The sequence below is a fragment of the Dama dama genome, chromosome 4 (assembly GCF_033118175.1).
Source record: "Dama dama isolate Ldn47 chromosome 4, ASM3311817v1, whole genome shotgun sequence".
NCBI lineage: Eukaryota > Metazoa > Chordata > Mammalia > Artiodactyla > Cervidae > Dama > Dama dama.
In genome coordinates, this window is record NC_083684.1 from 48,721,413 (window position 1) to 48,747,465 (window position 26,053).

General features: G+C 51.2%; 1 protein-coding gene across 3 annotated transcripts in view; it reads right to left on the bottom strand.

Annotated features, from left to right (window-relative positions):
* PEPD (peptidase D) overlaps positions 1 to 26,053 on the bottom strand; it is a 118,657-nt gene that overhangs the window by 58,617 nt on the left and 33,987 nt on the right. For all 3 annotated transcript variants that reach the window (XM_061138963.1, XM_061138962.1, XM_061138964.1), the window contains exons 8-9: positions 15,865 to 15,940; positions 14,704 to 14,750 (exon numbers count right to left, since the gene is read on the bottom strand). In XM_061138963.1, the coding sequence (XP_060994946.1) occupies positions 14,704 to 14,750; positions 15,865 to 15,940 (123 nt within the window). The remainder of the gene's footprint in view (positions 1 to 14,703; positions 14,751 to 15,864; positions 15,941 to 26,053) is intronic.

A 26,053-nucleotide genomic window follows, 5' to 3' on the forward strand; every position in this document is an offset into this window, starting at 1 on the left:
AGTGGGAGGAGAGGCCATGGCAGGCCTTTCCACAACCAGAGAAGGTCAGAGGTGCACCTGCCCACCCTTCAGGCCAGGGACCAAGGGGAGCCCTGGTGCAGGGCACAGAGACTGGCCTGGCCCAGGGTGGGTGGAGGTGGGGGCACTCCTGCATGGCACCTGATGTTGGAACCTCTAAGCGGGAAAGTCTCTCTATGGTTCCACCATCAATTACCTCTGGGTTTTAAAAGCACACAAGTCAGCTGGCAGATATGGGAACGGGCTTTCAGAGTTCCTGGATTAAACCCTTCATGACATCTACAGAATTCAGAGTTAGCAGGGAAAAACTCCCAGCCCAGAATAATTGCTCCCACAGGGAGCATCTTTCTGCACCAGAATGTAATAGGTCTGGATGAGAATATTCTAAAAACCGGCACCAAACCTTGCAGCAAAATCACAACTGTTTGCTTGTTTGGGGAGCCAAACCGAAATAATGGCTCCTGCAGGGTAATTTCTCACCAGACGCTCCTGAGACCCTGAGTGATTGTTCTGATCATCAGACCCAGGCAGCGAAGACTGCCCTCCAAGATGGGCCCCTGGCCTACACATAGCACCCCCTCCCCATCCCTATCTATCTGCCATGCGGTTCCTCCTATATGGAAAAGCAGAAAAGCTACTCCTGGGTGTGCTGAGGGCCAGGACCTGCTCAGAGGCCTAGGGGCACCTGGCTGGTAACCTGTAAAGGAGTGAAGTTGACCAGAGATTTATACACAAAATATGAGAGTGGCCTTTTTTTTTTTTCCCCATAGTGTTCCCATTTTTCTCAAAATACATGACCCCTTTGACTATCTTCTCTTTTCCTGTGTTTTTATAGAGACACTGGTGCTTGAGAAATCTTTCTCAACTATGAAAGAACCAGTGGCATGAGAGCCACGAGAAAAGGTGGGGGCAGGGTCTGCCTTAGTGCTGGGGGAGGCAGCAGGACTCTGCCCTACTGGGCCGCTGCTCTGTGGGAGCTGCCACCCAAGAACTAATTTCAATGTCTAGGGAAACCCAGAGAAGTTTCCTGATTTTTAATTGTTGAATTCAGTTCAGTTCAGTCACTCAGTCATGTCCAACCCTTTGTGACCCCATGGACTGAAGCACGCCAGGCCTCCCTGTCCATCACCAACTCCCGGAATTTACCCAAACTCATGGCCATTGAGTCAGTGATGCCATCCAACCATCTCATCCTCTGTCATCCCCTTCTCCTCCTGTCCTCAATCTTTCCCAGCATCAGGGTCTTTTCAAATGAGTCAGCTCTTCACATGAGGTGGCCAAAGTATTGGAATTTCAGCTTCAACATCAGTCCTTCCAATGAACACCCTGGACTGATCTCCTTTAGGACTGGTTGGATCTCCTTGCAGTCCAAGAGACTCTCAAGAGTCTTCTCCAAAACCACAATTGTTGCATTAGAATGACCAGAATAAGCCAAAAAATCTCACTGTGTGGGCTAAACTCACTCTGCCTATGCCCTGGGTCCGGCCCAAAGGGCTACCCACCAGTATACAACCTCTGGATTTGGTCTTGCTAGAAAATAGTGGGGACACCAAAGGTTCTAACCCCTCTCCTACAAGGCCTTAACCTGACAGAAGTTTCTGGAAACCCACAGGGGCTGCAGGCCAATCTCACCAGGGCCCCAGGTGGAGGCAGGCCAGCTCAGGGGGTACGGCCTAAACCAACTCCAGTAGCGACCAGGGCGGAAGCTTGCTGCACCCCCGGTGTGGCTCATGCCCTCCTCAGCACCCCTGAGTGGCTCATCTTGAAAGTGAATCCACAGGCAACCCTAACCTTCCTCCCCTTTTCTTCTGGGCCTGAGCCATTTCAACAGCACCCGGCATCCCAGAGTCAATCAGATGGCTTTCAGCTGTGCAGAAGGAGCCAGAAAGAATCTCTCCCTGTGGGAAACGGGAGGAAATTTAAAGCAAGTCCCGAGCCCATGTTTTTATGGGATCCACAAGGACAGCATATCTGAAGAGCCAGAGCCGACAGTCATGGATGGAGAAGGGGCCTTATTAGGGAGGGGCTCTCCAAGACCACAGAAATGGTGGCCAGGTTATAAAAAGGGTGTATTTGGAAGGAGCAAAGCTTCTGGAAGGGGGTGGCAGGAAGTGAAAAGGAAGACAAGCCCGCAAACTTTCCACCAATGCAGAAGTGCAAGAGAAAAGATGAGAGCCCCAAGACAATGGCCAGTGACCCAATACCTGTGGAATGAAGGCCCTGAGGAGAAGAAAGGTTTCAGTGTTCAGATTAGAGAGTCAGTTTCTAGACCATTCGGGAGATCGTAGGGTCGACCCCAGGCTTGTCTACACAGCTGCTGGCACCCAACGGGTCACCACGTTAGCTCCTGTTAACTAAGAAGAAAGGAAGCCACAGAAAGATGGGGGTGTGAAACCTGTCCAGGGTGACATGATAAATAATTCCATCACAAGTCTCAGATAACGTGACCTGGGGGATAAATGCCTGCGCCCGGGAAGTGACCAGCAGGATAACAGACAGGAAATACACAGCGTGTGACACACTCACTTGAGAGTGTGTGGCCACTGCCTCCGGCCTGTCCTTGCTGGTGGCCCAGCTGCTCCTGACCCCACAGAGCTGCTGATGACATCGCCGGACCTGTCACCTGGATCACGGTCGACAGGCTGTGTCCTCCTCCACCTCGTCTGGTCTGTGTGCAGGTGTGACTGCTTCTTTGCTCGACCCTTCACTGGCCTAAGTCAGAACACACCTGACCGGAGTCCTGCCACTTGAGCTGTGCTGCCCTCTGCACACACACACACACGCCGCCTGGCTGGAGAGTGGTCAGTTAACACGAGGCCCACGCACACCTCTCCTCCAGGCGCTGCCTACAGGGCTCCCACCCAGCTGGCGAGGCTGGCGGAACCGTGACTCCCGGAGTCCAGCAGAAGTACGGATCCTTGGGAAATATTGCTGCACTCAAGAATCCTGTAAGCGGGACTCCCCTGGTGGTCAGTGGTAAAGAGTCTGCCTGCCAATGCAGGAAATGTGGGTTCAATCCCTGATCTGGGAAGATCCCACATGTTGTGTAGCAACTAAGCCCGTGAGCCACAGCTATTGAGTCTGTGCTCTAGAGCCCGAGAGATGCAAATACTGAAGCCCTGCGCTAGGGTCCCTGCTCCACAACAGAGGCCACCACAATGAGAAGTCTGCGTACCACAACTGGACAAAAGCCCACACAGCAACAAAGACCCAGCACAGCCAAAAAGAAATAAACAGAAAATTAAAAAAACAAAAAAGAATCCTGTAAGCATCGGGCAAGAAAATTAACAGCTCCCTAGAGAGGAGCAGCATATGATTTGCCTAAGGTCTTCAGCAACAATGGAGGGAATGTTTTCAAACAACAGAGATTCAATACCTGGGAAGCCATCCTTCACACAGGAGGCAAGGAAAGGATCTTCTGATGTTCAAGGTTAAACTAAATGCTTTAGAGCAGGGGTCCCCAACCTCCGAGATCTAATGCCTGATGATCTGAGGTGGAGCTGATTTAATAATAATAGAAATAAAGTGCCCAATACGTGTAATGTGCCTGAATCATCCCCAAACCATTCCCCCACCCTGGTCTGTAGAAAAATTCTTTTCCATGAAACTGGTCCCTCATGGCAGAAAGGTTGGGGACTTCTGCTTTAGAGGAAAGGGGGAACACAGGGCAAAATACGGGTCCACACTGGATTCAGTAACACAGTGACAACTAAATAACTATTAACATAATTAACTTTTTAACAGAGGTAGAAAATGGAGAGAAATACAGGTCATTTTTTCTTAATTTAAAGATAAATTCTACAATAAAAGTGGAATGCATAAAAAAGAACAAAGGAAATTTCACCAACTTTCCAAAGACAAAAAAACTGTTTTTCCCAAAGCCAGAACAGAAACCAGAATGTGCCAAAGGAGACTCTGATGAGAAACCAAACATATTAGTCATTACCACAGATGCCATTGGCTCTCCTAACACTTAGAGGGGCTCCATTTGGAACAGATAAACTGCAACCAATGAACAAAGTTTAAAATAAAGGAGTAAGCAAAGATATATTATGCAAATTTCACAAAGAAAACATTTAATAGCAAAACCAGTGTCAGTTAAAGTCAGATTTAAGACGAAAAGGATTAATTAGGTCAAATGGTTCTTAAAAGCCATAAAAAGGTAAAATATCACAATAATGTCATAATCATCAACCTTTATGCATCAAACAACTTGGGGTGGAAATGAACAAAACAAAAGCTACTAAGAATCACAAAGAGAATCATAAAACCATTTCTCTTAATCTTAAATATAAAAAAATAAGGAAGGAGGCAGAGGATTGGAATAATATAAGAAATCTGATTTAATGTACACCAAAGTAAGTAATATACAAATTAAAAAAATAGTTTCTAGTATTCCATAAAATACTGACCAAAAAGATGTCTACAGAGTCCACAAAGAAAAATCTCAAAATTCACATAGACCACAATCTGTCGCTACAATGGTGATAAAACCAGAAACCAATAACAAAAAGTTAACAAATCACATTTACCTAAAAATGAAAAGAAATGCTTTTAGCTCATTTCTGGGGTTAAAACATGAGTGAATCAAAACCTCTTGGGATATGGTCAAGGCAGTATTTAAAAATATATTAGCTTAAATTCACATATTATTAAAGGAGAAAAAATTTAAAAATTAGATTCAACTAAACAAGTTAAAAGACGGATGTTCAAAACAAGGTCAGGAAGTGGAGGGAGAAAGGAATCAATAATGAAACTAGGAATCCATGAGTTAGACAAGCAGAACCAATAAATATGTTTAATATCTGATTTATGAAAATACCTATAAAACTGATACAATTTTAGCAGTGCTAATGAATAGAAAAAGAACAAGAATGTGAAAGGGAATACAACTACAGTTACAGAGAATTTGTGGGTGGGGCTGGGGGTGGGGGTGGGGGCCACACCCTGTGGCTAGCAGGATCTTAGTTCCCCAATCAGGGATTGAACCTGGGCCCTGGCAGTGAAACCACCGTGTCTGAACCACTGGACCACCAGGGAATTCCCTAGAGAATGTAGTTTTTAAAATTAAGGGAAAAATAAATAAATAAATAAAATTAAGGGAATAAAACTGATAACTTGCTTCTAAGAAGTTCAAAATTCTTGATGAAAACAAAAACTTTCCAGGAAAATGTACTGTATTGACTTTAAGAGGGATAAAGTCAGAATAAAACATCATCTGTGAGAAACTTAAAAAGGTATCAGAGAAATTCTCCCCAAAGAAACAATGGGTTCTGACAGCATCAAAAGACTTCTTTATACCTTCAAGGAGCAGACAGCCCCGATGCTTTCTAAATTGTTAAAAGTAGAGAGATTCCCAAATCATGATCTCAAAAAAACAACACAGCTAAAGAAAAAAAAAAGTAGACCTCAATCCCTGATTTTGGAACCTACATACAATCCTAGTAAAAGAATATCATCAAAACAACCATTATGATGCTCACTACCTGCACTGTTCTATATAGTGTATATGTATCAACTCACCAAATCCTCCCAACCATCCTATGAAGTGCTATTATTATCCTTTCTTCCAGATGAGGAAACCGTGGCACAACTGTGACCCAAACCCAGGACACCAGTCTCTAGAGACCATGCCCTAATCACTGAAATACACTGCCTCCCCTTTCAGTCCTGCAGTTTATTAAAACAGGAATCCACCACAACAAAGTAAGGTATACCAGGGATGCCAGGCTGGCTCTGCACTGGGAAGTCTGCTCACAAAATTCATCTAAGGGACACCCAGTGCCTGGTGTTGGTATCTGATACCATGCTCCAATAAAAGCAGCCAGCCAGGGCTTCTCCGAGAAATGGCTGATTTGAGGGATGGAGCAGGAAATATACAAGATGAGCCTGGAGCATCCTGCAGGGCCAGAAAGTAAGGAAGTACTTAAGACGCAAAATTATGGGGTATATCAGAGGGACAAAGGAGCCTGATGAAAGAATCCCCAATGGCCAAGTTGGAACGATTTAAGCAATAAAATAGTGTAATACTGGTTTATAACCCAAGGTACAAAACACATCTATGAATCCAAAAAGACAGAAGCAAATAAGCCATTGAATAAACAGGAAACAAGAGACAAATCTCCCCTACAGAAGAATTATAAACAGCGTATGTAGATAACTCCCCACCCAAGGAGACAGAGCATAACCCCCCTCTCCGTAAGCATGAGCCGCACACTGTGAATTCTTCTGAAGAAGGCAGTATAGCCAGGGGGAAAACAAGTATGCTTACAGTGGGAAGGCGTGACAAACACTACCTCAGTTAGGCGGTCAAGCTCAGTATCAGTGACGTCAGGCCACTAGCATGTGCTCTCACAATGATAAGATATAAAAGTGGCCCTTTACCTTTGGGGTCCTCCTCCCAGTGACACATACCTCCAGTCTAACCAGGAGAAAAACATCAGAAAAACCAAAACTGAGGGACGTTCTGCAAAATACCTGACCACTCAAAATTTTAGGCCACTGAAAACAGGGGAAGTTGTAGAAATTGCCACAAGCCAGGGGAGCCTAAATGTAACGTGGGATCCTGGAACAGAAGAAAGTTAATTAGGTAAAAGCTAAGGAAGGAATTCCCTGGCGGTTCAGTAGTTAGGACTCACGTCTTCCACTGCAGGGGGCACGGGTTCGATCCCTGGTCAGGGAACTAAGATCCCGCATGCTGCACTAGCACAAATAAAGAAAGAAATAAAAGATATTATGGAAATTGGAATACAGTATGGGCTTTCAATAATAATAATGTATCAACACTGCCCATTAGTTACGACAGTATATCACAAGCACATTAATGATAGGGGAAAAAGAGAACTGTCTGTAATATTCCTGTAACTTTTCTGTGATCTAAAACTATTCTGAAGTTAAAAGTTTATTAACTGCTTAAAACACAGAGACAAAAGGCTGATAAAATTCAACATCCTTTCCTGATAAAATCTTAGTAAGCCAGGAAGAAAACACTACTTCCTTACAATGATGATAAATATTTATCAAAAATCAACAGTCAGCACCAGGTTCAATGGTGACATACTAGAGGCAAATCCATAAAGATGCCAACCAGCACTACTGTTATTTAATAGGTTCTCCAAGGGCAATTCCCCTGGCATGTGAAAGAAAATGCCTATTTCTGTTGGCTTTGCCCCCAAAAGCTCTAATTAGGGTTGCATCAACCAGGGTGCGTATTTGCAGAAGCTGTTCCCTCCAGTTCTTGGCGAGCTTTCTGGCTGAATACCAAGCAGTCTAGTTTCTGTCCTGAAAGTGAACGTGTTAGTTGCTCAGTCGTGTCTGACTCTTTTCGACCCCATAGACTGTAGCCTACCAGGGTCCTCTGTCCATGGGATTTCCCAGGCAGGAATACCGGAGCAGGTTGCCATTCCCATCTCCAGAGGATCTTCCTGACCCAGGGATCTAACCAGCGTCTCCTGCATTGCAGGCAGATTCTTTACGGTCTGAGCCACTTACCAGACACTTGGTTTATGTCCTAAAGATGCCCATTTCTCAGCTATTTTTCAAGCAAAATGAGCTATCCAGGCTTCAAGACACAGATCCCCACAGCCTTCCATCCTCAAAGCCCACCTACACTCCAGACACCGGACTCTGCAGAGCCTCACAGTTCCCCTCTCTGATACTGGGTGGCCCAGGGTGAGGTCAAGTCTGTTCAGAATTCCAGGAACTCTCCACCCAAGACAGCCCCGACTTCTCAGAAAGGGCTCAGCTCGAACACCAAGGCGCGCATGGCTGGTGGGGGGGCAGGACTCATGGACGGCCTTCCTGAGGGGTGCACCAAACAGATGGGGGTTTCCTGACCCCCTCGTGGTGGGCTGTGTGTGGTCCATCTCCAACAGCCGAGGAAGTGCTGGCAGGAAACCCGCAGCAGCCTCACACACACAAGGCAAAGAGCCGGTTTGGCCACACCAGACCTGGGGGTCTCAGCGGGCCAGGCCCAGCCTCGTCCCTCAAGGGGGTGGACGAGACTGAGTGAGGTCTGCTGTGGAGGGTGTGAGGTACTGCCCAGAGGGCAGCCGGGCCCATAGAGAGGGCCCATTACACCTGTACTTACCTAGTGGCTCTAGTCTCAGAGGCTGCCTGGACCCAGGCCTGTCCCAGGGCCCCCGGCAAAAGTCTAGTACCTTCCCAGGGTAATAAACAGAGGGCAGTCTCACAGGGGCCCAAGCTTGCCCAGGCTGTGAGCACATTAGGTTGGATCACTCCAGGTGACATCTCCAGACCCTCCAGGAAAGTAGGAAGTAATAAGGGCCTCTGGGTGATGCGCATCACCAATGAAACCTGGATCTCCAGCGAGACCCATGGGGTGGCCAAAGACACACAGGGCCATGCCTGACCACCGTGCCGGGCAGGGAGAGCCCTGGGCAAGACCCAGAGCAAGAGGAGGACCACGAAGGCCCAAGAATCTAAGAGATGGCCCCTCCGGAGTTACAGGGCACCAGAAGGGACGGGCTGAGGAAGAAGAGGGACACAGGCCGAGAGCGGGAGACACAGCTTCTGCAGATCTGAGAAGCTGGTCCAGACCAGTGAGGGCGGGGTGGCACTGCAGAGAGTTTGGGGTGGGGGGTTAACCGTGCAGGCGAGGCCTGGGTGGGAGAGACAGAACTCTCCACACCTGCCTACGCTCTCAGCGGCCACAATCACCACGGGTTCATAGGGTTGTACGGCTTCCTGTAAACTCTCCTACCTTCCAATTATCCTCACTGGAGTTACATTTTCTAATCCTCAGGAAAAACAAACAACATAGGCCTTGTTTAACAAGAACACAGCAAGGGTTTTTTGTGTTTTTTTTTTTTTTTTTTTGCAGCCTATTCCCTGGGGTGGGTAAACGGAAAGCTCAACCAGCAGATCCAGCAACACATGGCTTGGAGGGAATTCGTGTGTGAGTGTGTGGCGTGGCGTGTGGTATATGTGTGGTATGTGTGTGGGGGGTGGGGTGTGTGTGTGTGTATGATGGGATGTGAGTTTGTGAAAGAGTGCGGGTTGCAGTGCAAGTGAGTGTGAGAATATATGGTGGAGTGTGTGTGTGTGTGTGTGAGGTGTGTGATATATGATGTGAGAGCTGGGGTGTGTGTGGCAAAATGTGTGGCAGAGTGTGCATGTGGTATGAGTGCTAGGTGTGTGTGCATATGTGATGGGATGTGAGTTTGTGGAGCATATCGTGCGGTGTGTGTGTGAGTGTGTGTGTGTACGGTGTGAGTGGTGGGGAGTTTGTGAGAGGATGTGTTGCAGAGTATGTGATGGAGTGTGTGTGTGCATGTGTGGGATATGTGGTGTGGGTAGTGGGGAATGTGTGTGTGGTGTAAGTGGTGGGGTGTTTGTGAGACAGGATGTGTGGTAGAGTGTGTGTATGTGTGTGTGTGTGATATGAGTGGCGCAGTGTGTCTGCGTGACGTGTATGGGGGGGAGCCCCCCCTCCAGCCCTGGGGAGAAGCCCCTTAGGCCAGGTCCCGTCCCCCGACCCCCAGTCCGGGCCCAGTGGGCACACAGAACCATGACTTCCTCCCTCCGACAAAAGGGCAGGAAGAAGCGAGGCCACCCTGAGCCCAGAGCGGTCCGGCCGCGCAGCTGGTCACTACCAAACGACTGAAAGAGGAGAGGAGACTCTTACTGCGGGCTACCGTCTGGGGCGGAGCACAGGGAAAATCAGGCCCTGACAGGGGGTCTCCACACAGGCTCGGGGGTCTGCGAAGACCCAGCCAGGGGAGGAGGACAACACGGTGCTTGTCCCTTGGAGCCCTCACAGACCCCTCTGCCTATTCAGTGACACCCACAACCCCCAGGGACGCTGCCGGGAAAGAGCCCGAAATGCCCCCATTCACCACTTGGAGAGAAAGAGAGCATAATTTCAATTAAGGTCCCAGACTGTCAAAAAACGTCAAGTTATTAATCTCCTCGTGGCAAATGTGAACCGGGACCTGCTTACACAGCCAATTGAGCGTGCTCTAAATTAGTGTTTGCAGGTAATTGATTCAGCTGCCAGCCTCACGCCGGCCGCTACAAGCTGGTGACGCCACTAACATTAAATAATATGGGGCGGTAAAGCGTGCTGCCTGACTGGGCCTGCAGTCAGATGCCGTTAGCGCCCAATTTACCCAAACATTAACGTCTCATCGGTTTAACACAATTTACGACACCTCAATTGCGGAAACTGATTTTCATTTCCTCTGGAACCCCGCTCACAGGCACAGTGCGGAGGAGGGGGGAGTCTTAATAAATGGCAGCGGGTCGTTTCCATTTTTCCACTGTGCCCTGAAGATTTTATGACAAACCTTTGATGATGAAACAAAACAAGAAGATGAGGCTTACAACTAGGTCTCCTGGCCAGCAGCCCCTGTCTGGGTCTGAGCACCACTGTGCCGGGGGTGGTATGCCCTCCTCCTGGAAAGTCAGTCCTGTCTCCTCCCCCTTCAATCCTGACCTGCAAGAGTCCCTGTGCTTCTTGCCCTGAGTTCCCCCTTCCGTGGGGCTGGGGCTTGGCCATGCTCCCAGCAGAACGTCCAGAAGACTCTAGGGAGACTTCCAGCCCAGGGGTCAGTGGCCTGCAGGGGAATCGCTGCCCTGGACCATCCCGGGCATCAGTCCAGCCTGTGTAATGAGCACCACACCTCCTGGGGAACCTCCACCTGCTTCAGACACGATCTCACACTCCCAGTCAAGAGAAGAACGCTGAAGTTTACAGCCAGCTGAGACGACAGGAGAAAAGTAGTTCAGGACATTTTCTTCTCTTGCGTGCCCATCCATCTAACTCACCCACGTGTATTTCCTGACACCAAGTGTGGGGCGGACGCTGCAGATTAATGAGACGGTGGGGCCTCCAAGGGGAAGTTCCTAGGCTCCAAGGACACAGGCCACAAAACAGCATCCTGGGCCACCTGGGCCATGACAGAGACGTGCCTGTGGGGAGAGGGAGCCTGAGGCAGAGGTGTGGGCCCACCTCACCACCGAAGACTGAGTGGTGGCGCTGGCAGTAGGGGGTGCCCTCCTCAAATCTGGCCAGAGACACCCCAAGATGTGGCGGTGTCCCAGGACAGTTCAGTTCAGTCGCTCAGTCATGTCTGACTCTTTGTGACCCCATGGACTGCAGCACGCCAGGCTTCCGTATCCATCACCAACTCCCGGAGCTTATTCAAACTCATGTCCATCGAGTTGGTGATGCCATCCAACTGTCTCATCCTCTGTTGTCCCCTTCTCCTCCTACCTCCAGTCTTTCCCAGGACAACCACCTTCCCATTGCCTCTATTGGGGGGGGGGGGGTATGATACTATCTGCTCCCCAGGGTCATTTGCCCTGCCTCTCCCCTCCCCCTTGCCCTTCAGGAACAGACCCCATCTCTTGTTCTCATCATCTCTGCCTCAGCTTTTCTCCAAGAGGAAAACTGCCTCTACCCTCCACCCCAGGAACCCCCTGCTCCCAGGGTTCAGGGACCCACAGATCAGATGCCCTCCCCACTCTGCCTGGCTGAGGCCTTGAGGGCAGGCACCACTTCCCATCTGTATCCCTCACGGCCAGCCGCAGGGTGGGCACAGCACACTGTAGGTGCACAACAGTGTACCCACCTGGCACTTGAGCTGGATTAATGCCCCTCATCGCCCTCAGGGCGGCTGCTTCTGGCCCAGAGCCTCAGCATCATTTCTCGGAGGGCCACCCCTGATATACAGAGGCGGTGGCAGTGGGGCCAGCCTGGGACGGGTGGGGGCGGGGGCAGGGGGGAGACCAAGGAGTGTGTAGACAAATGTAAGCTCTCCCCAGAGCTCAGCTTGTCAAGAGGCTCTCCTTCAAATGACAGCCAAACACAACATGTAGATGCTGAATCCCAACTCACACAGACCAACTTGAAAAGGATAGCTTTAGACAATGTGACCTAGACACTTGTAATATTCAAGATGACTGTTAACTTACTCAGTGGTTACATGAAAAGGGAAAAAGTACCCTCATCCACTGAGACACCTGCTGACGTATTTATAGGTGAGATGACTCCATGTCTGGGGTTTGGTTTTAAATACTCCAGCAAAACAATACTAAACAAAAACCCTGATGGGGACTTGGAAGTTTATTATACTCTTCTGCAGTTGTTGCTGCTGTTGTTCAGTCACTAAGTCATGTCTGACTCTTTGGGACCCTTTGGACTGCAGCCCGCTGGGCTTCCCTGTCCTTCACTGTCTCCTGGAGTGTGCTCAAATTCACGTCCACTGAGTCAGTGATGCTCTCTAACCATCTCATCCTCTGCCGTCCTCTTCTCCTTTTGCCTTCTTTCCCAGCATCAGGGTCTCTTCCAATGAGTCTACTTGGGGAGTCTTTGAAATTTCTCATTAAAAGAAAAAAATGATCTCTATTGCCTGGGGTCAGGGAGTTAGGGAGCAGGAAGGAGGTATTTCAAGTGGCCGGCCCCTGACCCAGGGCCCACATCCATAGGAGTCCCAGAGCAGATACCATGTTGCAGCAGGAGACCATGGGGAGGCAAGAGTCCTCCTGTGGCAGGAGTGACAGGGCTGGGTCCTTGATGACTCACCAATTCTGTGCCCTCTCGTGGGAAGTCATAGCAGCCGGGCCTCTGAGGCCATGTTAACATCTTATCTCCGGGGATAAGAAGAGAGAAATACAGAGGACTCCTTTATAGGTTATTAGACTTTGAAAAAAAGATGCCTACCCCCCAAGCCCAGGATGACAATGACCATAAATGTCCACGATGCCCACAGCTGACTCAGTCTGCACCTCACCCTCATCCTGCACTGATGAGGTGGGCTGTCAGAATAGGCTAGGGGTGTGGAGGCAGGCCAACCCAGAGGGCACCTCGGGTAGACTTGGGTCCTGCAAGGGGGTAAGGGGCACAACACTGAGCTCTTACAAGGCCAGGCAGCCCAGGATGGATGATACAGGGCAAAACATTTTTTTGTGCTCACAACATTTCTGACATCAAATAAGTGGGTTTTCCACACTAAGTAATTCTCCAGTTCTCTGTGATACCTTCTGATACTGACTGCTGGAGTTAGTTGCAGACGACATAGATTAAGGGCTCCGTACCACAAAACTGGCCCCTCTGCAGGCACCAAGCCCAAGTCCGGGCCTCCTTTACTAAACTCTGACTGATCAGCCTGAAATCAGGGGTTCCCACCGAGCCGAGCCTTGGGTTTCACAGTCTGCTAGAATGGCTTGCAGAGCTCAGGAAAGCGCTTTACTTGCTACAACCACTTCATTATGAAGGATAAAACTCAGCAAGGGCTGAATGGAGAGCAGCACAGGGCCAGGTGTGGGGGTAAGGACACAGAGCTTCCAAACCCTCCCCATGTTCGCCAACCTAGATGCTTTCCGAACTCTGTGGTTTAGGGCTTTTATGGAAGTGCCATTACCTCCTTAGATACACGACTGATTAAATCACAGCCAGAACTCAGTCTCAATCCCTAGTGCCTCTCTCCTCCCACTCTGAGGGTTCCTCATTAATATAAGGGGCTTCCCTGAGGGCTCAGTTGGTAAAGAATCTGCCTATTGCAATGCAGGAGATCCCGGTTCGATTCCTGGGTCAGGAAGATCTGCTGGAGAAGGGATAGGCTACCTAATCCAGTATTCTTGGGCTTCCCTGGTGGCTCAGCTGGTAAAGAATCTGCCTGCAATGCAGGAGACCTGGGTTTGATCCCTGGGTTGGGAAGATCCCCTGGAGAAGGGAAAGGCTAACCACTCCAGTGTTCTGGCCAGGAGAATTCCATGGACTGTGTAGTCCATGGGGTCACAGAGTTGGACAGGACGGAGCAACTTTCACACTCACTCACTCATTAGTATAAACTCAGCTGTGGTGGAAAGGGGCTCATTGTAAATAATCATATGCTCCTCTCTATGAGGGGATTTCAAAGGTTTTATAAGCTCTGTGCCAGGAACTGGTGGTAGAGACAAAACATGCATTTTTTATTACGTCACTCATGGAAAAATGGCAGCCTCTTCAGTGTCCTCTCTCCACAGGATGGGGGCTCCCAGTGTGGTCACGAGTGGGAGACTTGGGAATGGGGGCTTCCTTCCCCAGGAGGTGGGTGGGAGGGCAGCCACTGGGGCAGCTTGGGGCTGACTGCAGGGCTTCTTCATGCCCTGGGGAGCAGCCTGCTGACCCCAGGGTCCTAGAGTGGGGCTGAGGAACTGGCCGGGCCACACCCAGGATAGTGGGGCAGCCCTCGCCCCACCTCAAGGCCTCCGGGTGGCAAGGGACTCAGCCTAATTGGAGCCACAGGACGACAGAGCTCTCCAGAACGCTTTATGAGCCACTTAACCATCCCTCCAACCCAGTCGTCCAAGCACAGCAGACATAATGGCAGTGTTTACACATAAAAATGGCAAGCTGTTTTTACTAGCGGCTTTCAGAGTCACAATAGCAGCTATTTGGTAAAGTTTCCCACAAATGGCAGAAAGTCCAAGAGTGGAATGCTGGGGCACTAAACCACCCTGAAAAGTAATCAAAGACCATTACCATCAAACACTCTGCCAAGAGGCAGGGAGGTGGCCCGAGTCAGGAGAGAAATCCTCTCTGCCCACGACGTCGAGTCTGCCCCTAATCCCTGCTCAATCTGTGTGCCAGCCGCCGCGCCTCATCTGTTACTCGCTCGGGGAGCATCAATTACTGCTTTTTACATTTTAATCTTTACCCAGAGAAACACGGCAGCTTACCTTTCCATCTCATATTCTTTCATTCCCACTTTTACAGCCTTCATTACCTGGAGGACGGATATTAAGCAAAGACATTTGTATTAAGGAGATAAGTAACACTGCCTTATAAATAATGTATAGCACTTTTTTCCAAAGAATCTCTTCTTTAAAAAAAAAAAGAAAGATACGAGCACACAGCGGTGCAGAAATGTGACAAATTAGAACTTTTTTTTTTTTTAAAGCTCCAAAGTCATATAGTTTATTTAAACCACTCCGGAGCACTTCTATTCAGCAGTCAATAAACACCTCGGCAGGCGAGTGAAGATTTAACCAAGATGTGTCGGGTGAATACTTAATGCTCAGAAGGCCATGGCAACTATCCTAGAAGGTTTCCCTCCTTATAAAACACAGACAACATGAACTGGGACAACAGATTCTGTTGCTCTCAATGATCCCCACCCATCTCCTGACACAAGGCTACAAAGGGCAGTGAGCAGGTACCGGGCTAGCCCACTCAACCAGACTCATTTTGGGAAATAAACTTCCTTTGGATAAAGTGGAAAGGTTTGGGAAAAAACCATGTGAGGGTGTTTTCAGAAAATGTATGATGGTAATAAATGTGCTTGATTCATGGGTAAGGACCACAGATTATTTTTTTGTAACAGGCTTTATTTATTTATTTAAACTTTTGGCCACAGCCTGTGGCATGTGGGATCTTAGTTCCTCGAACAGGGAGCGAACCTACACTCCCTGCATTGGAAGGTGGTCTCTTAACCACCGGACCACCAGGGAAGTCCGGAGGACCACAGATTCTTTCAAAGGAGCTGGGACGGCCAGGATGCCAGGAGGGAGAGTCCTATTCTCCCAGAAGGGGGTACTTCTTCTTGAGAAATTCCCTGAGAGTGGGGGTCTTAAGGTGAGAAACTGGGGCGGAGCCTCTGTCCTACAGGTCCTGTGCCCACTGGGGAACAGTAAGGAGCCAGCACTGTGCATTCGGCCTGCAGAGGCACTTCCTGCCTGCTGGCGTGGCCTGGGGACCAGTGCCACTCTCGACACTCCCCTCTCCATCTCGTCCATCCTCCCCTCGTCCATCTCCACGCTCCCCTCTTGGCCCACACAGAGCAAGGCTGCTTCCCTGGCCCTCCCGGAATGGCAAGTCCCACAAGCCAGCGCCCAGCTTACCTCCCGGTGGGCCTCACTGGAGATTTTATTGGTGTAGCGTAAAACCTCCAGCTCCATGTCCGTCTTGAAGACCCGGCTGCAGAGAGGAGAGAAACAAAGCAGCAAGTCAGTGACTTCCAGTGGGAGCTGGCCGACCCCTCCAGGGAGACCCTGCACTACACCCAGCACTGCCTGACAAGGAGCCTGGTGCTGCAGATGGGCTGCCTGGGCATGGGGGTGGGCAGGGGATGGGCCGCCAAGCCTCAGCAATAATAAGCTGAGCTAGGCATGGCCCTGGAGACCCAGCGCCAGCCTCAGGAGCGTGGGCTGTTTCCAGCGATGAGATTGGGAAGCCACTGTGGGTGGTAGAAGACCAGATTCTGTGGCCAGAGACAGCTTGCCTCACCAGGACTCAGCTTCCTCATCCATTAAATGGGAATATGGCTACACGGTAACACTGCACGCATGCGTGCTAAGTTGCTTCAGTCGTGTTTGACTCTTTGCGATCCTATGGGCCGTAGCCTGCCAGACTCCTCTGTCCACAGCATTCTCCAGGCAAGAATATTAGAGTGGGTTGAAGTGCCCTCCTCCAGCACAGCAAGGCTGCTGGACCTGATTCTTAAGTGTGCTGACTCCCAGCGCTCTGCCCAGATGGCTGAAGAGTTCTCCCATTTCCTCCTCACCTAGCCCACAGGTCAGGGAGCCTTAGAAAACCATGTGACTCAGGCCCCTACCGTGAGACAGGGTCATGGTGGGAACAGGGACGGGGCGAGCAATGCAACCAAGACACCCTGCCATCCCCTCAAGGCTCAACTGTGCCTCCTGCCAGCTGCACTCCAGGGGGGTCCTCCCAATAAACTCATGTTAGTTTGCCCAAATCTGGTTCGGTTTCTGGTCTCTGCAATCAATCACAAGCCTAAGTCAGACTCCTGTAGAGAAGCTAAATAAATATTCATTTTCTACCTCTACTCATTTGAAATAAGCAACTGTAGGTCACGAGCATTTAGACAGCAGCCCGGCCCAGCCCTCATGTGCATGGAGTCCTCGGTGCATCCCTGACGGCCGAGTCTGCTCCCTTTATGAAAGGTGACCCGGCTTCACCAAAGGGCCCACATGGCCACCCCTCCTCTCACAACGGGAACATGCCCAAGCCCCCTCAAGATCAGCACGGTAGGGGACTTCCCGGTGGCCCAAGGGTTAAGAATCTGCCTTCCAATGCATGGGACACGGGTTCCATCCTTGGTGGGGGTACTAAGATCCCACATGCTGCAAAGCAGCTAAGCCTGTGCGCCACAACTAGAGTCCATGCACCACAACTAAGGAGTCTGTGCACTGCAACTAGAGAGTCCGTGTGCTGCAATGAAAGATCCCTTGTGCTGCAACTGAGACCCGACAGGGCCAAAAACAAGATCAGCAGAGCGTACTGTCATGGTGATAGATTAACGCCTGCTCCTCCATCCAGAGTGCACCTGCGTCTAAGCACTGTCCTCCCCTAAAGCCTGGTGGCTCTGAGCTAGTCTCAGCCAAGGTGGCCGAGGATGGCATGGAGCACCCGTCTCCACCAGATGCACTCCCCAACACACGCTGTCTCCATGGTGCCCAGCTGGACAGCCTCCAGCCATTTAACACCAGGAAGGAAGGGAGGCATTGTACAGCACAGGAACACCTTTCTAAGTCTATAAAACCTTCTGGGGGAAAGATCAACCACCCACCCACTGAGATTCTGTCCAAACAAACACGTCTTCTTTGCCGAGAACCAGACCTGGAAGTCTCAGCCTGCTCTTTATCATCATAAAGGTACTCTGGCTCCTTCTCCGGGTGCTGTGAGCACTGCCACAGGAGGAACCAAAAGCTGGTTCCTGTGCCCTGGAGGCTGAGGTCCAAATCCACTCGCAGGATAGCCTAGTGGCCCCTGGTGTTTTGATCCTGCCTACTTAGCACCAGCCCTAAGATCTGTGAGGGGGAGCAGACCTCTCTATTCTCCGATACAGTGATGACAACGGTGACAACACACGTGGGGACCAGGCGCAGGCTGCCCAGCCTCTGACCCTCCTCTTCAGCCTGGTCCAGTGCTCTAGCCACACTCTTGCTGCCACTTAAACCCCTAGGCCCTGCGCCCTTCCATCAGCAGGGGCTTGGCCAAAGCCCCAAGAGGCACGAAGCCAAGCCCAGGCCTTCGTGTGTAGGACAGGATGGCTGAACGGAAACCACTCGGCCGGCGGGCAGACGGCAGCACCGCCACCGGCCTCCAATGCTCCCGCTCTGCCAGGAGTCACAGCAGAGCATGCAGGCTGCTCTCGACTTCCCCCACCAGGGAGGCCTCCCAGGGCTCCTTCTCACACGAAGGAACTCACCTCCTGCCTCCTGGGGAACGCGGAAGCCGGCAGGCAGGTGTGCTCTCACCTTTTCTCCGAACTCCCAAGCCCTCCCCCCATACTGTCCCCCAAACTGGTACAAGGGAAGGCGTGCCCTCTTACCAGTGAGGCTCAGCCCCCTAACATGCACACCTGGGCTCCGCACCTGCCGCTCTTCCTGGAAGCTCCATGACCGCTCACCTCCTCCTCTGGCCAAGCTTTCTCCCCAACTCCTGGCCCTGTTTCCAGAAAGGAAACCCGGACAGTCCTTGCCCTGGGAGAAGAGCTTTTACGAGCCTCTTCCCTGGCTTCTCCCTTACCTTCTCCCCTCTCCTTGTCTCCTTCGGCCCCCGCCACTCTCCCAGCTCTCCTGCCACCAATGTATGGGATGACCTTCTCACAAGCCCAGAGGCATCAGTGACCTCCTGAAAGCAAGAGGCACCAAGACGCCTGCCTCCACTGGCCCATCCTCAGCCACCTCACCTCCTCCATCTCTCTTGGGTCCTCCCCTCCCTGCACCCCACACCCTGAGCTTTGCCACACAACCTGCTTCCAAACCCCTGGCTCAGATATAGGCCTCTCAGCTGCATTCTACCTGCAGGACTCCCGAGGCACCCCCAGCTCAGCAGGGAAGAGACTCCCATCCTTCCTTGAGCTCCCACCTCCAGCCACAGCTGCCCATCCCCACTGCCTAATACACAGACCTGGGCGACCTCTCTCTCATCTGTTCATCACTCCCACATCCAACTGATGACCAGGGGCTGTGATCCCACCTCCGCACCTTCTCATGCCTCCCCTTTCTCTTTGCCCCACCGCCCCCAGCCTGGACCACCTCTCCTGGCTCTTCTGGCCTCCAGCCCCATCTGCTTCCTGGACCACAGCTGTGGCTCTTCAGACAATGCAAATATGACCAGGCATTCCCTGGCTTAAAACCTTTAGTAGTCCCTAGATGTCCAGACGAAGTTAAAACAAGGACCTATGCTCAATATTTTGTAATAACCTATAAGGGAATATTTGTGTGTGAAAAATAACTGGATCGCTGTGCTGCATGCCTGAAACTAATATGACACTGTAAATCAACTATTGTTGCTCAGTCGCTCAGTCGTGTCTGACTCTTTGTGGCCCTGTGGACTGCAGCACTCCAGGCTTCCCTGTCCTTCACCATCTCCCAGAGTTTGCTCAAACTCATGTCCGTTGAGTCAGTGATGCCATCCAACCATCTCGTCCTCTGTCGTCCCCTTCTCCTCCTGCCTTCAATCCTTCCCAGCATCAGGGTCTACTTCAGTTAAAAACCACAACAACAATCCTATCTTGGGACCCTGAGGCTCTCCAGGGCCCACCTGACCTATCTCCATCACTTAGCTGCAGCCTCCTCCCCCGTCCCCGACCAGGGACCCCTCTGCCTGGAACTGATTCTTGCCTTTTCATTCTCTGGCTTCCACCTGAAATGCCCCTTTCTCAGGGCTGGCTCCATCCAGTCCCTCACCAGGCAAAATCCCCTCCCTCTATTCCCTGTGCAGTAAGCGATCAGGCTTGTAGTTTCTTTTTCATTTAAGTCTCCCACCCATGGTCCCTGAGAGAAGGTTCCCAGAGCCAAAACAGTACCTGGCCCTGAGCAGACACACAGGACCTGAGCATTGAAACCAAAGCTGGAAAACACCTCACTTCCAACCAGGAGAGAGAATGGCGCATCTCAAAAAGAAAAAGAGGCCTCCCCACTCTTGCCCACCCTGGGTTGTTCCCTAGGTCAGTGTGGGATGTTGCCCAGCCTGGCAGATCCGGGGCAGGACGGGGAAACACAGCCTCCCCAGGCCTCAACTGCCTGACCCTGCCCCACCACTGCCCGCCCCCCACCACCCAGGTAGGAAGAGGCAGCCCCAGTGATTGAGCCCCAGGAGCCCACCTCACAGGCTCTTATACTCACTTGCCAGCATATATACCTCCAAGGCTCTCCACTCCCCTCCTCTCTGCAGCCTGGACACCCTCAGTGTTGAAATAAGCAGGGAAGAGGCTCCACCAGCCAAGGAGAGAGGGCTCTGGGAGCCCAAAACCATGCCCCCTCCCATCAGAGCTGATAAGCATGTCGAGCTATCTGAGGCCCAGAGTCCTGTTTTCTTTTCTAATTTTACTTTGGGGAAGATGACAAACTCGACCTCTAGCTGATTTACTCAGGACTTATATTTTTAGTCATGTTAAAAAAAAATCAAACAGAACCAGGGTGAACTGTCCCGAGAAGGCAGTTCTCCAGTGAAGCCAGCCTGCTGAGCCCAGGCCTGGCCTTGTTGAATCCATGCTTTAAGGGCCCAGACAGCTGCGTGTGCCGGCTAACCCGACTGCCCATGGGTGCTCTAGGGCTGACGTCTCGCCCTGGTCCTGGGGGTCCCAGCCTGGCCCCGTTAACTCCACAACACAAGCACGGGAAACTATCTTTAGGACCGTGGCAGGAAGCAGTAAGACTTTCCAGTGTTCTGCACAGTTTCTCCTCATCTGCAAGAAGACTGTGCTGCCCTGAGGTTGAGAAAGCTGTTTCCTTTATTGCCGAGCACAAAAAGGCAAGTGGTTTGGCCATGGTTTGGCCTCTGTAGGCCCAGCAGCCTTGGAGTGATGGAAGGATGCTGAGTGTCACACTGAGCCCCAGCTTTGCTCAGCCCAAGGATGTATGGGGTGGGGTTAGAAACATCACCTGCGAGGTGTCCATCCCCAGTAGAGGATGGAGGTCACCTCCTCCATGAAGCATCAGGGGACCAACAATGCTCAGGACAGGATGGCACTGATGCCCTTCAGATGTCTGGGCAGAAAGCAGTTCAGGCTCTTCTAGCAGCAAGAGGAGGTGCCTGACGTGTGCAGATGAGGACACTCAGGCAGAGCCCCCTGCTCATGGCCAGGCCTGTGAGTACCACCATATCAGGAGGCCGCTCAAGGAGAAAGGCAGCCCCACATGAGAGGAGGGGAGAGGAGGGGAGAGAGGGGGTGAAGGCCCAGAATCCCCGGCTACAGGCCTAAAACGACAATAACCGGACCAGGCTGAGATCCATTTGTGCAATCTTTTTTTCCCTTTCCCTTAAATATTCACAGGTCACAAAACTGCCTCTGGGCATTAAACCCAGGATTAAGACATCAATTAAGTAAAGTCTGAATGCTCCACTGATTAAAACAGTAGCAAGACAGGATGAAGGATTTCCAAAATCAGTCTCTAAGCATCGAAGTGTCACAGTGTTGAACAAAAACCCATTTGAAAGGGACAGGAATTTCGTCTCTCCCAGAGATGGATGTGCAGAGGCAAGTTCTGCGGGAGCCATGGGCAGGATTTCAATACCCCCGCACCCACGTGGCCATTCCTTCCCTACGCCACGACCCAGGGACGAAAAGGGTAAAATCCCGGAACAACAGGAGGGAGGGAAAGGAAAGAGCTGGTTGGAATTACATATTCTCAGGAAGCTCGATCAATACGTCCTCTCAGAGAAACCAGAGCTGCGAAGAAAGAAAACGGTGGTTGAGCTCAGCTGGTAGTTGAGAGTGCCTGAAAACTGACGGGGGCCAGGCAGTCGTGGCCCACGTGGGGGGAGGGCTGGGACCGGGGCCTAATGCCCCCATATCCTGTGTCCAGCCTTCTGGCCCATGGTAAGCCAGGTTCTCCCTCTAATCTCAGGTCCCCACTTTCCACTCCGCTTTCTGGTTGACTTAGGGCTAAATGCCTATTCATTGGGAGGCAAAGACAGCAATCCTACCGGAATGCTTTCCACATACAGGTCAGAGAATCTAGGTCATCATCCATGTACCCTTTCTAATTTGGGCCACGTTACCCAGGATGCAGGATCCTGATGCACGTCTGCCCCAAACCATCCACACCTCACCATCTCCTGGGCACAGAAAGGCAGGGCAGTAGAAACAGAAGGGTCACCCCACCGCCTGATGAATACACACAGGCCACCTCCGCCCAGTGTCACTAACAGCTCCAACACTGGCATAGGACTCAAGTTAACATGGTCTCACTTAAAACCCGAAAAGGTACGTGGCAATGGCTGACATGCTTGCTCTTTTGTGACGTTTCCAGAGGTGCTGAACTAAAACCCACAGCACCGAGCTATTAGACAGCACAGAGGCATCTCCTTTTATTTCCTCACCCACCTTCAGATCAATTTAATCATCTGCCAAACAGGAAAGCAGAACCACAGCCTAAATTATGGAAGTGAGACGCCTGCTCTTATTAAGTTTCAACTTTTGACCTCCACGCTCCCACTGCAATACCCGGCGTAAGGAAAGAAATGATCAGTTATGATCACATGTTTGTGGGGGAAGAAGAGTATGATTATAGAGGAATTTACAAGAAATCAAAAAGGTACTGCTCAAGTGAATGGAAAACAATAAAAGCAGTCATAGAAAGGAAATGAATGACACCAAACAAAAATGGGAAGGGAAGCTTCTCCTGTGCTAGGAGAGGCCTCTGAATCAGACAGTCTCCAGGAAGGATCCCAAATCCCCAGGCCAGCTGCCACCTGGGAGCTGGGGTGCATGTGGGTAGCAGGGCATGGTTCTTCCACCCCACCACACCCTGGCCTCACATGAGATCTATTCCAGGGGCTCTGAGCATGTCGGGTGGCCAAGAATGAACTGATAGTGGCTGATACTCAGGCAGCACCCACACGCCACAAGATGCTCCTCAGAGCCACATGGGGCGGTATCTGAGCCTAGAGCCACTGGCTTGGGCTCAGCTCCTGGCCTCTTCTTGGGCAAATCATTTCCCTGTGCCTCAGTCTGCCCACCTGCAGCATGGGGATGATCAGAATCCTACCTTATAACGTAAATAAAATGTCTCTTCAAATGAGGTGATGGGTGTCGAGTGCTTAGCACAGCATCTGGGACACAGGAAGCCTCAAAAGGTGACAGCTGGTGGACCAGGGGTTAGGAATTCACCTTCCAATGCATCAGACGTGGGTTCAATCCCTGGTCGGGGAACTAAGATCCCACATGTGCGTGCTCAGTTGCTCAGTCATGTCTGACTCTGTGCAACCCTACGGACTGTAGCCCACCAGGCTCCTCTGTCCATGGGATTTCCCAGGCAAGAATACTGGAGTGGGTTGCCACTTCCTCCTCCAGGGGATCCCCCCAAATCAGAGGCTGAACCTGCATCTCCTGCATTGGCAGACAGATTCTTTATCACTGTGCCACCTGGGAAGCCGTAATTCCCACATGTTGGGAGCCCGTGGGCTGCCAGGAGGACCCAGTGCAGCCAAAATAAGTGACTGCCATTATTACCAGGATGTGTCGTCACTTGATTTCTGCCCTCAGTCTTTGAGCCATTCACCAAGGGAGACCACATATACTTTGCAGTTGAGAAAACTGAGGTGTGGTGTGTTGTACACTGAATGCTGTGTTCCCCTCAAATTTATAGGTTGAAACCTATCTCCAGTGTGATGGTGTTTGGAGGTAGCAACTTTGTGGGGTGCTTTAGGTCATGAGGGTGGAACCCTCATGAATGTGGATTAGCACCCTTATAAAAGACACTCTAGAGGACTCCCTTACCCCTTCTGCCACTTGAGGACATAACGTGAAGGCACCGTCTATGAACCAGACAGTGGGCCCGCGCCTTGGCCTTGAACCTCCCAGTCTTCTGAACTGTGAGAAATAAACTTTGGTTGCTTGTAAGCCACTCGGTCTGTGGTAATTGTTAGGCAACACGCATCTTCACATGCATGCTGTGAGTTAGGCATTACATCCCCATTTTACAGATGTAGAAGCTGAGGCTCACAAAAGTTAAGTGACTTCCCGTGGGGCGAGAGGGCGTGTAAGGATGGGCTGGGGATAGAATCTGGATATGCCTGACTGGACACTTCTTCCATCACCCCAGGTAACTTCTCTCCGTGGAGCCGAGAAAAAGAGGGTGGTAAAAGCAGCCAGGACACAGGGCCCGAAGACACATCAATGAGCCATAATTTAACACCACGGAAGGCCAGTCTCCCCCATAAATGAGGGGCCTGCCCACGGTCCCACCCAGAGTCCTTCCGTCAGTGACCAGAGAGGAGGGCGAGGATGGTGACCGAGCCTGCCAAGAATGACTGCAGTCACTACAGAGGCCGGAACCCACGCTGCTAAACACACCCCTGAGGCTGTAAGCACGGTCTGACATTGCTAAAATAGTTCCATGGCCATCAAATGCCAAGTAAGTCCTCTCTGCTAAAGGCTTTAATAAGACTGGGAAGTAGTTTATGAGTGCAGGATCTACCTCAGAGCATTGGAAATGTCACTAGAATTAAAGTGCGCTTGTTCCAAAATGACAAACTAATGACTTGTCCCTCTGGAGATGCGAGGTGCACAACCAGCCCTGGTCTCCAAAGCACCCAGAGTGTCAGCAGCTGTGAGGGATGTAACGAGGAGGAGCAGACACGGTTCCTGGGCATCCAGGATTTATTTTTCTGCTGGCTGCGGGCTACGGAGGGGCCAGGCATGTTACTTCATATAAACAATAAGAGATGGGGGACTTCCCTGGTGGTCCACTGGCTAAGACCCTGTGCTTCCGACGCAGCCAGCCTGGGTTCAATTCCCAGCCAGGGAACTAGGTCCCACAGGCTGCAACTAAGAGTTCTCACGCTGCAACTAACAGCTCCTGCATGCTGAAACTAAAGATTCCACATGCCATAAGGAAGATCCCGCTTGCTGCAACTAAGACCCGGCTCTGCCAAATAAAAACATAAAATACACAAATATTTTTAAATTAAAAAAATAAAAATAAAAAGAGGTGGCTGTGAACTGGCAAGACACAGGCCCTCATGCTCCAAGTGTGCAGCCATGCCGGGCACTTGGCCAGGGCTGCCGACAGAGCTGCTGGCCCGCCAGCCCCCAGCTCTCCCAAGGGTTGGTACAGATGCCAGTCGACCAGCCCTCAGATCTTCGCCTCTGGCTCAGCCTCTCTCCCACTGGCACCTGCCTCAAACTCAACACACCACAAACAAGTCCCTCATCGGCCACAGCACCAGCCCCATCTCAGTGACACACCACCCAGAGTTAATCAGGACAAAAACCCAGAGTCACCTTCAACTGTGCCCTTCACTCAGGCACCAAGGCCAGTTCCTCTCAGGAGCGTTCTGCTTGACTGCCCTTTACTCTCAACTCTGCCACCTACCCCAGCCCTCCACAGCCACCTGGACCCTGCAGCAGCCTCCTAATTGGCAGCCTGCTCCCATTCCTGCCCCACGACTTAAAAAATCACAAAGCTGATCCCACCACTCTTCTGGTTCCACTGTCTCAAGACAAGGTCTGGGCAGACAGTATGGCCTGCCTGGCCCCTGCCCGTCTCTCTGACCAACCTCAGGGGTCACTTCCACAGTGAGTGGCCCTAGGCTGGCCACAGAGCCACCAATCTTTCTCATCTCCAGCCTTTGAACAAGTGGCCCCTTGGCCTGGATTATGCTCTCCTTCTCCCCTGCTCTGAGTTGCCCCCCAACCTCATGAGCCAACCCGTGCTCACCCTCAGGCCACAGTGTTCCCAAGACTAGATGGGCGAGGTCTCCCAACCAGAGGGTGAACTTGACTAATGGCCTTAGGGTCAGACGTGAGGCATCCACACACCTCCCAGTCCGGGGATGACGTGGCAAAGGCCCTGCCTCTCCCCTCTCCTCTCTTCACAATAAGTGCAGCCACATGACAAATAAAACATGTTTTAGTGCTACCCAAGAGCACCTCGATGGCGTAGGAAAACTGGCAGCGATCAGAGTTGAAGGGTCTCTTCTGGGACGCACTGGAGGCACGTCACCCTGCTGTGACCCAACAGAAACAACACGGCAGGCAGGGGCTACCGGTTCTGGCCTGGGAAGCGAGCGGGCAACGTAAGACACGTGAAAAGGAGGCCAACTAGTTAA